This window comes from Giraffa tippelskirchi, chromosome 5 (assembly GCF_054371585.1).
Source record: "Giraffa tippelskirchi isolate mGirTip1 chromosome 5, T2T-mGirTip1v1.2.pri, whole genome shotgun sequence".
NCBI classification, from domain to species: Eukaryota; Metazoa; Chordata; class Mammalia; order Artiodactyla; family Giraffidae; genus Giraffa; species Giraffa tippelskirchi.
In genome coordinates this window covers 135,322,546-135,335,907 of record NC_137279.1, presented here as the reverse complement: position 1 = coordinate 135,335,907, position 13,362 = coordinate 135,322,546, and the positions used below count along the sequence as shown (strand labels likewise).

Below are 13,362 nucleotides of genomic sequence, written 5' to 3'. Positions count from 1 at the left end.
TGTTTGATGTCCTTGCAATATTAGGAATATGGCAATAAGTAAAATTCTCCATGATGCTGCTTATCTTGATATGCTTTTAAGCATTATCTGAATACATTTATCATCAAAATGATATAAAGGCAGTTCACATTCAGGACAGAAAAACATGCTCACCATCCTCTCAGCCCCGGCAGTTCTGCCAGCAGGGTGTGAGTGGCAGGTCGAGCAGAACACGTGAGTAGGCTGGGGACCGTCGCCTCCTCCTTCTGTGAGGCAAAGCCAAAAAAGGTTCCTCATTACTGCTGGGTCTTTGATCTCTCGCTCCCTATTTTTAGAACTCTTCTGTCCAATATCTTCTGCCCCATTGCCATGACCTTTCATGACACACTTCTCCTGGTGGTTATTTTGGGATCCTATTCCTTTCCCAAAGTATTACTACAGCTAGAATTAATGTATGAGGTAGATCAGCACAAGTCTTTGCTTGAAAAAGGACCCAAAGGACACGTTCCCACATGAGGGGGAGAGAGCTGGTGCACAAAGGACAGATTCATCATCCATATTTTTAGTCATCAAAGCATTCTAAAAAGGCTGCTTAACGTAGCAGATACCACAACCTCACAAGATAGCATTATCTAGGTGTCTAATCTGGGCATGTGGATTTTGAAAATGTGTCCAGTACAGCTAAAGAGGTATAAATGTGTGTGTTGTTTCTGGGGTAGAGAAAGGAGAAGCAACCATAAAAAAAAAGATGTAGGATTTATCACTTCAGGTTTCTTTTTCAGACTTTCTCTCTCCCTAAATCTACAAATTATATTAAAGAATCAGTGCCAACAATGAGGGAAGGGCAGAGAGATCAAGCATGCTCTGATTGCTCAGTATCCCTTAGAAAAGTATTTCCACACAGAATTTATAAAGGGAGAAGAAAAGCTCCCTTGCCAAAAATAAGAAGGGCACAGAGATCCAGGAGCAAAATTCCTCCTTGGTGAAGACAGAGACATCTTTTGTGTTCATTGCTATACCTTCTGCATCAAGTACAGTGTTAAATAGATAGCTATATGAATGAGATAATTTGATGTAATGATAACAGCTAAACTTTATTGAATACCTCATATATGGCTATGAGACAAGCACTATCTACAAGATCTTCGTAAATTAAATTACTGAATGCTTCCAACAAACCCATGAGATATAAGCTTATATTGTTCCCGTTTGAGAGAGAAGGATACTGAAGTATAGAGAGGCTAGGTATCTCATCCCAGGCCCAACAGTTCTTTTTTTTATTTCTTTTTCTAAAAATGTACCTTTTAAAATAGTTTTAGTTTTCTTTTTTTTAAGGTCATGCCACGTGGCAGGCATGTGGGATCTTAGTTCCCTGACCAGGAATCTAACCCACACCCCCTGTAATGGAAGCAAGCAGTCCTAACCACTGGACCATCAGGGAAGTCCCTCAGGTCAAAGAGTTCTTAAGTGAGAGAGCCAGAGTTCAACATCAAGCACTTTGGGATCAAGAGTTTACGCTTGCAGAGTAAAGAAATGGGTTTTCTTCCCTCTGCTACATCCATGAGGAATTTGAAGAAAGAGCTACACTTAGTCTTATGGCCGAATTGTATCCTCTCAAAATTTATATGTTGAAATACTAACCCCAGTACCTCATAATGTGACTATATTTAGAAATAGAGTCTTTCAAGAGGTTATTAAGTTAAAATGAGGTCATTATGGTGTAGTCCAATTTGGAGTAATCCAATATGTCTAATGTCTTTATGAGAAGAAGAAATGGACACAAACATTCATGTACATATGAAGACACAAGAATCACTATTGGCAAGCCAAGGAAAGATGCCTTAGAAGAAACCTGCAAATGCACTGATCTTGGACTTCTAGCTCCCATAACTGTAAGAAAATAAATCTTAATTAAAATAAATTTTGTTTGACTTCTAATCTGTGATCATGTTATGACAGTCCTAGCAAACTAATTAACACATTCCATGTTAAAGTGCAAAATGGAAACCAAGGACAATGCATTTGGTCCAAACAAGTCAAAACGAATTCAACAATTCAAGGCAGAAAGTTGCTTCCCTTCCATGGTCACTGGTTGACCAGTTATACAACTTTTTCAAGTTCCCAATTAGGTGGGAGGTGCTAGCAGGACTTTATTTTCAGTGGCCCAGACAGCTCCACTCTCAGAGGACCCCTAATGAATACACAGATTGCAAAACACGACTCCATTTAAAGTTTGTGGAGGGTATATGATTTCTATGTCTGTAGATTTTCTTGTCTTCGAATATTTCCATGCTCTGAGTAAAGTCCTTTCTTTACTATACACTCATTTATCAGATACCTCATATTAGACAGCAGTTTTTAGTATAAAAGTTATACTAAAGATAAAATAAGAAGAATATAAAAATCACCCATAATCTCATTATCCACAGATAAATGATATTAACAAAAAATGAATATATATATATAATCTTTATATAAAAGGGGTATTTTGATGTGTATAGAGTTCTTTGTACTGCTTTTGTTCAACTAACACTGTTTTGAGAGTTCCCCCAAGTTATTAAATAGTGTTCAGAAAACATGATTCTAATGGCCTCATAATATTCCTTCCAAGAGATTATAATTTATTAAACATAAACTCAGTACTGGCAAGGATATTGTGAAGCATGCACTCTCCTAAACTGTTGGTAGAAGTAGAAAATGTTATGACCGTCTAGAAATCAGTTTGACATTACAGATCAATATTATTAAAAGAATTCATACCCACTGCTCCAGTAAAGAAAGGCAAAAGAAAAGATAAACATTCACCTTTTCAGTGAAGCTGTGCTAGTCCATCTTCTTTAAACTGCATTCCTGACATTTGACATTGACTAGTAAAGAGACCTCAGTGACATTCTAGGTCATTCAATAGAGACACCAGTAGAGTCACATCTTAGTAGTAAGCCCGAACTATCTCTTGAGTGAAGGGTTCTCTAGACCTGCCCTAGGAAAGTATAAGGGCTTGAATGGGTCAAGCTAATCTGCATATAACTTAACGACCTGCCAAAATAAAACACCACACTATTTAAAGAAAGAAAACAAACAATATTTGTTTGAAAATACAGCAACATAATATTTATAACACTTAGTTTCCAAGTAAAAAATTACTAGACATGCCAAATAGCAGGAAAATGTGATCCAGAATCAGGAGAAAAAGTAATCACTGGAAACAAACTTAGAAATTACAGGGTTAATGAGACTAGAAAATGGTAACATTAAAAGAGCTATTATAACTGGACAGATCACCAGTCCAGGTTCGATGCATGAGACAGGGTGCTCAAGGCTGGTGCACTGGGATGACCCAGAGGAATGGGATGGGGAGGGATGTGGGAGGGGGGTTCAGGATGGGGAACACGTGTACACCCATGGTTGATTCATGTCAATGTATGGCAAAACCACTACAATATTGTAAAGTAATTAGCCTCCAATTAAAATAAATAAAATAAAAATAAATAAATAAATAAAAATAAAAGAGCTATTATAACTGTGTACAAGTATTTAAGGTAAAATGTAAAGTATAAGATATTTTTAAAAAATCAAATAGTTTATTTCCAGACTGCAATGAAATCAAACTAGAAATGAATATTTATTATTTATTATTATTTATTTAGAAATAAGTAACTAGAATGATGCCTGGAAAATATCCAAATATTCAAATCCTAAATAACACACTAACCCAAGAGTCAAAATGAAATTAAAAAGGAAATCAGAAAAGCCTTTCAAGTTAATGAAAATAAAAGCATATGTATCAAATTTTCTGGGATGCAGCTGGAGCATCTATAGGGAAATCTACAGCATTAAATGATTACAATAGAAAGAAAAAAGATCTTAAGTCAGTGACCTTAGGTTCCACATTAAGAAACTTGACAAATAAAAGAAAACTGAACGCAAAGTAAACAAAAGAAATAAAGCCAGATGGCATACCACAAAAATGGGGGAATCAAATTAAACAATACTTTAAAATGATACCAAATGTAATGGGATGCTGGGTCACAGCCTTCTTGCCAATTATGCTCTTCTTTCCTGTTTACTTCCAATGTGGCCCACTGCCCAGGAAAATGGCTTCAGTAACTAGGCTTACCTTTAAAACTATACAACAGAAATCTTGGGATTCACTATGCACCATTTCTAGTGAGGCCAAGAATACAATTCACACATCCATTAGTTATTATCACAATGCCAGAACTTGTAACTTCACCTAAAAGGCCATAAATAGACATCAGGAAGCCTAGACTGCTTACCAAAGGGAAGTGGAAAGGCATTCAAAACAAAACTACCCAACCCTTTACTAACAAGATTGTCAGACGACCCTTCGAGTTTACGCTGATACTATGTCATTTAAGCACAGTCCTTTAAAACCAAGCAGAGACAGACTCAGCCTGTTCTTTCAAACTTTGCAGAAGAAGCACTGGAATTTCCAAGAGGAACACCATCAAGGGCAATGAGAAGACCTCACCGCTAGCATAGCCCATGTACACACAAGGATCCAGAGGCAGTGTGTACACAGTGCACCCTCACGAGGGGACACAGTATTTGCACACAGGCATTATTTACCTGGGCTTCCCTGGTAGCCCAGATGGTAAAGAATCTGCCTGCAATGCAGGAGATCCAGGTTTGATTCCTAGATTGGGAAGATCCCCCGCAGAAGAGAATGGCAGTCCAGTCCAGTATTCTTGCCTGGAGAATTCCATGGAAAGAGAAACTCGGCAGGCTACATTCCATGGGTCGCAAAGAGTTGGACACTACTGAGCAACTACATATTATTTACCTATGCTCTCACCACTCTAGACCATGCCGTCCTCAAAGTCAGAGACTACATCCTAGTCACCTTTGTATCTCTAAACCCCAGCATGGTGCAATCATTTAATAAATGTCCTTTAAAAGTCAAGCGGGAACCCCCTAGCAACCTAAAGCGTTGTAGAAAACACCCAATGTGATAGCCTTGAGACTTAGAACACAAAACAAGGCTTCGGATCCAAGTTGAAACTAAAGAACACAGGTTTACTATCTCTTTCCTGAGTTCAATTCAATTTTTGAAACATTTTAAAAATGGATTTGTTTCCAGCCTTCAGTGAGTATTTGGGTGGGACTGGGTTTTATCTGAACCAGTTTGCCCATCCTTTTCCCACGGTGTTCTGGAAGAAAGCAAAGAGTGGTGACTCACAACCTGGCACTATTCTTAGTTCCTATGTACTGACAGCAGACTGAATTCCAAAAGAGAGGCATTTACTGAATACAAAGTATTAAAACCTGGATGTCCTGGCCCTAAAATGTGGTTCATGTTATAAACTTTCCAACATGATGCTAAATTAGCTGCATTTGGTTCCAGATGGTTATTGCCTAGTGAGTGGAAAGGTGACTTCAAGTGGAAATTGCCTCAATTCTTACTTTATGTCACTTCAGAATTATTCTCTGACTTTACCTCACACTCACCCTCATCTCCTACCTCCTTCCTTAGCTCCAGCTTTTTGAATTTCAGGCTCTTGAAAACAGTGCTTGCAGGATGGCCCAACTATAAAAGTAGTCCTTTCTGGCCACCTCTCCTGGATGGAGACTCAAGGACTTTTCTATTGGAAGCTGCAGAGCAAGGATCTAGGAAGTGCAGAAAACCCGTAGAAAAGAAAGGTGACTGGAATCAGGATGAGCTATGTTAACAAGAAAAGATAATGAATCCACAGGAATGTCATAATTCGCTACGTTCTTCTCATTCCACCCCAACACACAAGCACCCATACACACACATGTACACACAACACACACTTCAGTGCATTTGTCCAATACCCTTTTCACTTAGTCCTCTGACTTCCTTGAGTTTCCACTCCCTTAATGAGTTGTTCAGTTGCTCAGTTGTGTCCAGCTCTTTGCAACCCCTTGGACGGCAGCACACCAGGCTTCCCTGTCCTTCATCATCTCCCAGAGTTTGCTCAAATTCATGTCCATTGAGTCAGTGAAGGGCATCACCCTTTATGAGTGCTTGCTCTTTTTTTATATTTTCTTACTGTTGTCACCTTGCCTTTATACAAGCCACTGTATTACTTCAGTGCAGTCTCAGACTGTCATGGCACTTCCTTCTGTCTTTGAAACACAAACTCCCTAAATCATACTTCCTTCATTATTTCCATTTGAACTCCACACCCTGGCGAACCTGTCATCTGCCCCTAGAAGACAGAAATCATGGATATCTAAATCATTCTACATAGTGCCTAGCAAGGAAGCAAATCCAAGTGCAGGCTTAGTATCACCATGCTTGTTCTCTGATTATAGTGGTGAGGATAATGATCTAGTTCACTTTAATTTGCACCTTCAAGAAGTCAAGCTCATCAGTGAGTGGCTCAAAAACTGCAACATCAATGGGTCTGAAAGGGCTAAGAAAAGGTGAAAGGGCTGGCTCTATAAAGGCAAGGTGGTAACAGTAAAAGAAAATAGAACAAGAGCATACACTCATAAAGGGAGTTGAAACTCAGGAAGGTAGGACGATGTAGCAGAAATGTAGAAAGGGCAAAGACTTTGGGTTTGGGAGCAGTTAGGTCTGGGTTAGATGCCTTATTTGGTCACTTACTAACTGCCTAATCAGAACAAGAGCATACACTCATAAAGGGAGTTGAAACTCAGGAAGGTAGGACGATGTAGCAGAAATGTAGAAAGGGCAAAGACTTTGGGTTTGGGAGCAGTTAGGTCTGGGTTAGATGCCTTATTTGGTCACTTACTAACTGCCTAATCTTGAGTGAGTTGCTTAACTTCACTGAACTCCAACTTTCTAAGTTTAGAAAGATGTTCACATGCTCACCTTAGAGGACTTTCTTGAACGTAAGGTGAAATAACCTTTAAGGTTTTTGGCTCATGTCAGTTCCTTTCCCTCTCACCTCAGAAAAAAGGATCCATAGTGATAATTTCCAACAGCACCCACAAAGTTGGTCCTGTCTGTAATCAATGCATTTTCAGAGGCTCATATTAAGTTTCTCATTTGTATGTGTTTTACTATTGTCTCATGAAGATGCCCATGTTTTCTGCAATCGCCAGTTTCAAGGGGAACATACATGTTAGTGCCTGTGTGTGACTGAGTCTGACCCATCCTATCCACCAAAATATACAAACTGAAAAAGACCTCACATTTTTAAAGGGTGGGACTCAAAGTTAAGATGTTCCTTGTCTTTATTCCTAGAGCAATTTGGCTGCCTTTTACCTAGAACATAGATCGTTGTATTATAGTATCTGTTTATGCCTCTAGATCTTTTCTAGGCTATGAGAGCCAATATAACAAAATCTAGATGTTGTTTCTCTTTGCCTTGCCACCTAGAATGAAGCCTGTCATTCATATCATATTAATAGGGCTGAACTGAGCCATTCATCTTCTGAATTGGCAGTGTTTTGATATATATTCCACATTTTATAATTCCCCCAGCAGCATTTCCTAGGGCCTCAGAAGATTCAAGCATTGAAGGCATGTTGTCTTCACCCTTTAAGAACTGACTGTTCAGGTGATCAAAAAGTACAAACTTTCAGTTATAAAATAATATAAAATAAATAAATCCTGGGAATGTAATGTACAGTATGGTGACTATAGTTCATGCTGTGCTAAGCTGCTTCAGTCATGTCCAACTCTTTGCGACCCTGTGGACTGTAGTCCACCAGGCTCCTCTGTCCATGGGATTGTCCAGGCAAGAATACCGGAGGGGGTTGACGTGCCCTCCTCCAGGGGATCTTCCTGACCCAGGGATCGAACTTGCGTCTCTTATGTCTCCTGCATTGGGAGGCAGGTTCTTTTACCACTAGTACCACCTGGGAAGCCCTAACCGTAGTTGATACTGCATTGTAAATAAGAGTAGATCTTAAAACTTCTACTCACCCCCCCAAAGAAAACTATGTGAGGTGATGGATGTGAACTAGACTTAGTCTGGTGATCATTTCCCAATATATATATATACATTGAATCATTATGTTGTACACCTAAAATTAATATAATATTATATATCAATTTTTAAGTTAGAAACAAGTACAAAAAAATAGAACTGACTGTTTAAAAACAGCTTTGGTTTTGTTTTTTTTTTTGAAAGCTAATATTTAATCAAAGGAGAGAGGGTAAAAGATGTCAAAGAAATGCCTGGGACTAGCCTTAAATTGCTGTATGCTTTTTATTTTTTTGCCATAACCTTGGGCACCTCACCCATGCCCACATCCAAGGTTCAGTGACACCTTGGACAAGGTGCACACAAGGAGTGTTTGACGGGTGCCTGGAGGGCTCTGTACAGCTCAGATGTGAGGGTGACCACAGGCTGTGGGTGGTAGCAGCACCATCTGCCTCAGGTGATAAAGTCAATGGTGATGACTAAGTTAGGGTAGAAGCATCTCTCAATCTCTGAGTTCCTCCTCTGCTCTGACACATCTCTTTCTCCTCAGAGGAAATAGGAACAAGCTCAGGCAGGGGTCCCTGAGGAGGGAACCCTCTTTTATTATTTAACTCATTCATTACCAGACTCTCTTGAAGAAAGTGAGGTTTACCATGACTGAAAACACATATAAGCTCACATTTAGAAAAATATTTAAGTGAGGTCCACAATCAGTTGTTAGGAGGAAGTCAAGAAACTGGGGGCAAGTGCCTAGATTTTAAGGCAGATTCCAGCAAAAGAATGGCCTTTGGATGCAGACACTCTGCTGTCCCTTAACATCTCATATATATATGAACTGCCTAGTCTTTGGAAGACAAAACCCAGGCCCCATAGATACAGTGATCCTCCTGGCTCCCAAATACTGAAGCCAAGTGTTAGCTGTCACTAACTCTCAAGTATGGTGTTTTATATCTGACTGATCCGTGGGGCACTTGAGTGAATGACCTCTGAGTTGGGGCAACCTCATTATCTTATAGATGAGGAAACCAAGGCAAAAACCTCACATGGCTCAACACCGTTGGTAGGCAAAGTTGCAATCCCATGACAGGCAAGGCCATTAAAGTGCTTTGTTAGATGATCGCTGGGGCCCCAGTGCAAGCCAGGATCCTGACCTGAGTGGGGTTTATAAATCACATCATCTATATATAATTTAGCAAATGATTTTTAAACTAGAGTTCATCTAGTTTTTTTCTCTAGTCTAAAGAATACAGAATATTCTCTAGAGAATAAGCCTAATTCATCCTATGTTAATTGTAGTAAAAGTAAAGGTAATGGTGGTGACTGCAGTGGAAATAATTATAATTTATTAAGTACTTACTCTATGCCAAGCATCCTGCTGAGTATTAAACATGTCTTATGTCTTTGTTCAGCCCAACTGCCAGAATCCTCCTTCACACTTAATCCTCGGCCCTGCAAAAGTTGGCACAAATAAATGGCTTCAGTCTCTCTGTGTGCTCACGTACTGTGCCTAGATCAAATCCTTTCTCAATTCTGAATGTGGTATGTGTGGTTTTAAGTGGGCATTTAAGAGACAAGTATCTCTGGAAATAAAACCCACAGAAGGTGAACGTTAATTCTTTATCTCTGAATCTGGAACCAACCCATTTGATAGTGACTTACAATTATATATTTCGTATTGCTCAAGCATGTCTAGAAGATAGATTGCAGGGTGGAGTGGGAGGGGTACCTTCTAGTCCATTCCTTTGAAATGTTTCTATGTTATCACAAAACAAGAAGTTCTGTAAGGTAAAGGGGTAAGAAATGCCTGGCTTTCTGTGGACAGATGCCAGGTGAAGGAAATAAACAGATATAGTTCCCACTGAATACAAATGCCCTAAAAAAACAAAAGTGTTTCCTACCATGCTGCCAAGAGAATGCCTGCTGCTTACAACATAAACTCAAGGGGAGAAGTAAGAAGACAGAGTAGTGTTTGGGGAAGATGGAAAGTGGAAAATAAGAAAAAGACACATTCCAATTTTGTTGATAAAGCATAAACTCTTACAAGTGAGTCAAGTGACAGCCCTAACTCTTAAACAAATGAAAGCCTAACCAACTTGCCAGTTCAATGGAGCCCATGGTGCTATTCCTTAATATGTCAAGAGAGGCTGAGAGTTACAGGATGCCAGAGCAGGACAAGTTTTCAGAGACATTTAGTCTGGAGATCACAATTGGCAGCTCCCACACTTTGTCTTCTTGAGTTTTCCCAGGATTAACTTAGATGGCATTTTAACATTGTTTTGATTAACTGTCAATATTTTAAAAATTAAAAGCCTTCGCGTAAGAATTCAGATCACTAGTACGTCTAAAATTTGAGAAAACAAGCAAACACTGGATCTACATTTTCACCTACCAACCACTCAGCCCCCACTCCATCCCTCATAGAGTCTACACTATCCACATTGTTGCCCCAGGCTAAGGCCAGTGTCATCAGACAAAAATCCTTGGAATGGCATTTTGTTACCTGGCTGATCCCTTTGAGCCCTTCAGTGCATTTTCCCTGAGCTGGGGCAACGCCATTATCTTATAGATGAGAGGAAACCAAGGCAAAACCTCACAGGCTCACCACTACCTGTAGACAGAGTCCTAATGCCATGGGCAAGGCCACTGGCAGAAGATCCGGTTGACATCTCTTGCCAGTTCCCCAAAGGAATTCTATGGGCAAGCCTTACTAGTGGGTCATCAAAGCTCTGTTCCCTCAAATATCTTTCCATGTATCAGATTCTTGTTTATTCTTATAGTTTCAGATTAGTTCTATATCCATTGCCCAGGCCCAAAAGTGTCAGACTGTAAAGTCATTCAGGGTAAGGCCAATGTTAAAGTCCCCTTTTTGGTGCCATGACATATCATGAGTTCAGAATATATCTGGGGTTTGAAGAGGATAAGCAGTTTGTCCTCAGAGACATAGGTGATTATGCTCATAACATAATTGAAAAAAAAAAAGTTAAAAGTAGATTGAGTGTATAAGAAACACTCAGACTGATAAACTATCAAGTAAGTAGCAGTGAAAACTATCTCAGTGACAAATGTAGCTCTTACCAGGCCAACCCTTACTCTAGAAGCAGGACTGTCTGATCAATGTGGCTTGTAAGATATCAGAAGGATTCCAAAGGCCTAGATATCTTCTCTGCCATCTGCCAAGGTGTCAAAAGTCCACTATATAAATCTGTTTGCATTAAGGCTTTTTCTGTGGAAATGCAACAACCCCTTCCCTCTCCTCCCCAAGACCCAGTGCTATGTCGTGCCTAGTCGCTCAGTCATGTCCGACTCTTTGCAACCCCATGGACTGCAGCCCGCCAGGCTCCTCTGTCCACCGGGATTCTCCAGGCAAGAATACTGGAGTGGTTGCCATGCCCTCCTCCAGGGGATCTTCACAACCCAGGGATTGAACCCAGGTCTCCCACATTTTCAGGCGGATTTTTACAGTCTGAGCCGCAAGGGAAGCCCAAGAGCCAGTACATAAGGCAATTCTTAGAGGTTTGTACAGCTTCAGTTAACTCATCAACTTCTTTTCTATCTGATGCATTTATCCTGGAACATCTGGGTAAGGTGTGACAGAGTTAAATAAAGGTAAGTTTCAGAAGAAGGGACAGGTCTGAACATCTAAGTGATGGGGAGTAGGCACAGCAGTTAAGTGCAAGGTGAGCTAGGACCAAGAAGCCTGGGTTCAATTCTGCTACCTACTGAGTGCTCTTTGACTGAACATTTACCCTCTGTGCCTCCAATTTTTTTTCATTTATATAGAGAATGGTGTTAACAATGTCCTCAATGGGACATTAGAGGATCAAATAAGTCAATAAATAGCAGGCATTCAAAACCATGCCTGACACAAAGTGAGCCCTATATAAGCATTGGCTTCTGTCATTATCAGGAGAGGATGGCATGAAATTTGGCCCTGAAAGGGGCTGCTCCAGTTTTACCACTGCTGTCTCCTTTCCCAATTTACTGATGAAGGATACAGGGTCCATTAAGGATGTGCAGTTTTCTGAAGACTGTAGGGTAGTGGATGGCAGAGCTAGGGCTTCCTATCCAGGAGTTCGGCCTCCACCGAACTTACTGATGAGGAGGGAAGGAAGGGTTGTGGGAGACCCAAGAGAAACCGAGAGCGAGCTTCCGCCTCTCTTCCTTCTAGGGATAACGGGATCAAGGCCCTCGGAGACTACTCCCCTAAATTAATTCCTGATTCCCACTCGCGGGTGGGCTTGATGTCTGAAGAACGCCTGGTTCCGACACACACCCACACCCCCGCGCCTGGGCGTACCCTCCAAGTCTGGCACAGCGCGGCAACTCTGCCCCGTTGGGAGGACGAGTCAACAGCGGGGTGGACGGGAAAAGTGACACAATCGGGCCAGGGCCCTCCGCGCCAGCCTCCCACGCAGCGCAGGGCGGGCCGAGGCCTCTCAAGAGGTGCGGGTCCGGGTCCGGCGGCCGCGGTCTCCCGGCACGCGCGCACCCGCACGCCACGCACGCCTGCCGCTCCGCGGCGCGAGGGCCGGACGCGGGCACTTTTCAGCAACGCGGCGGCCGCGCGGTTGCCGGACCCAGCTCGTAAGGCCGCCGCCGTCGCCTCCGCCCCCCAGAGCTGGATGACGGAGTCTTGAAAGACTTTCACCAAATATGGGCTGGGGCTGGAAACGTCCTGCGGCGCGCGCCGCCGGAAACCTCTGGTCCTGGCAACCGCGGTGACTCCGGGTGCGCGGGCCGGGCAGCCGGCAGGGGGCAGCGGGCGGCAGGCGGCCGGGCGCTTCCTGGTGCTCGGCCCAGGATCTCTCCCCTCCCCAGCCCACCCTTGCCGCGCGGCCCCTGCCCGCTGTCTCCGCAGAGGTGCAGGGGGCAGCCGAGGCCTTCCCAGCACCATTGCCACTCAGTACTTGCCCCGATCCTGCACTCTGACTCTCTCTCTGATCTCTCGGGGTGGGTTGGCCGGTGGGGAGAGATCGAATAGCCTTAAAGGCGGCCTTTCGCTGTCACCATCAGTTGTTCTGTTCCTTACGGTGGCTATAAAAAGTGGAGTTGTGAGACCACCGAGTACCTGACTGTGAGGACAAATGCAACCGCACACACAGCTCTTACAGGCACTTTTGTCGTCCAAGAAGGTGGTTCTCGGGGTGTGAGTCCCCGAACCAGCGGGATCACATCACCTCGAGACTTCTTTGAAACTAATTAGAAGTAATTAGAAACTAAGAAACTTCTTAGAACTAATAACAAATTCTGGGGTAGGACCAGTTGGGTCGGTCGTTTAACCAGCCCTCCAGGTGAGTCTAATGCGGGCCAAAGTTGGAGAACCACTGGTCTAGGGCTAGGAAACCGGAGTCGCCAGATTTAGGGTGATTATTATTCTCAGTTGCCGCCAGACAGTGAACCCTTCTTTGGGTGACCTAAAATTCCCTGGCATCAGCGGGCGAGAGACGTTCCCATCGCTCAGTCCAAAGCCAGGAGCTGAGAAGACAAGCAGCCCCTTCTC

At 42.4% G+C, this 13,362-nt stretch overlaps 1 protein-coding gene across 14 annotated transcripts in view; it reads right to left on the bottom strand.

Moving 5' to 3' along the window:
- The window catches only part of DDAH1 (dimethylarginine dimethylaminohydrolase 1), a 263,209-nt gene that overhangs the window by 247,454 nt on the left and 2,393 nt on the right, over positions 1 to 13,362 (bottom strand). For 2 of the 14 annotated variants that reach the window (XM_081490026.1, XM_081490025.1), the window contains one exon: positions 9,220 to 9,311. The exons of 6 other annotated variants lie outside the window; for them this stretch is intronic. In XM_081490026.1, the coding sequence (XP_081346152.1) occupies positions 9,220 to 9,252 (33 nt within the window). In that variant the 5' untranslated portion in view covers positions 9,253 to 9,311. Of the gene's footprint in view, positions 1 to 3,984; positions 4,062 to 5,461; positions 5,608 to 9,215; positions 9,312 to 10,937; positions 11,065 to 11,857; positions 11,951 to 12,159; positions 12,589 to 12,769; positions 12,897 to 13,362 lie in introns of those variants that run through there. 6 more of the 14 variants (XM_081490035.1, XM_081490034.1, XM_081490028.1 and 3 more) reach the window with 6 other exon arrangements.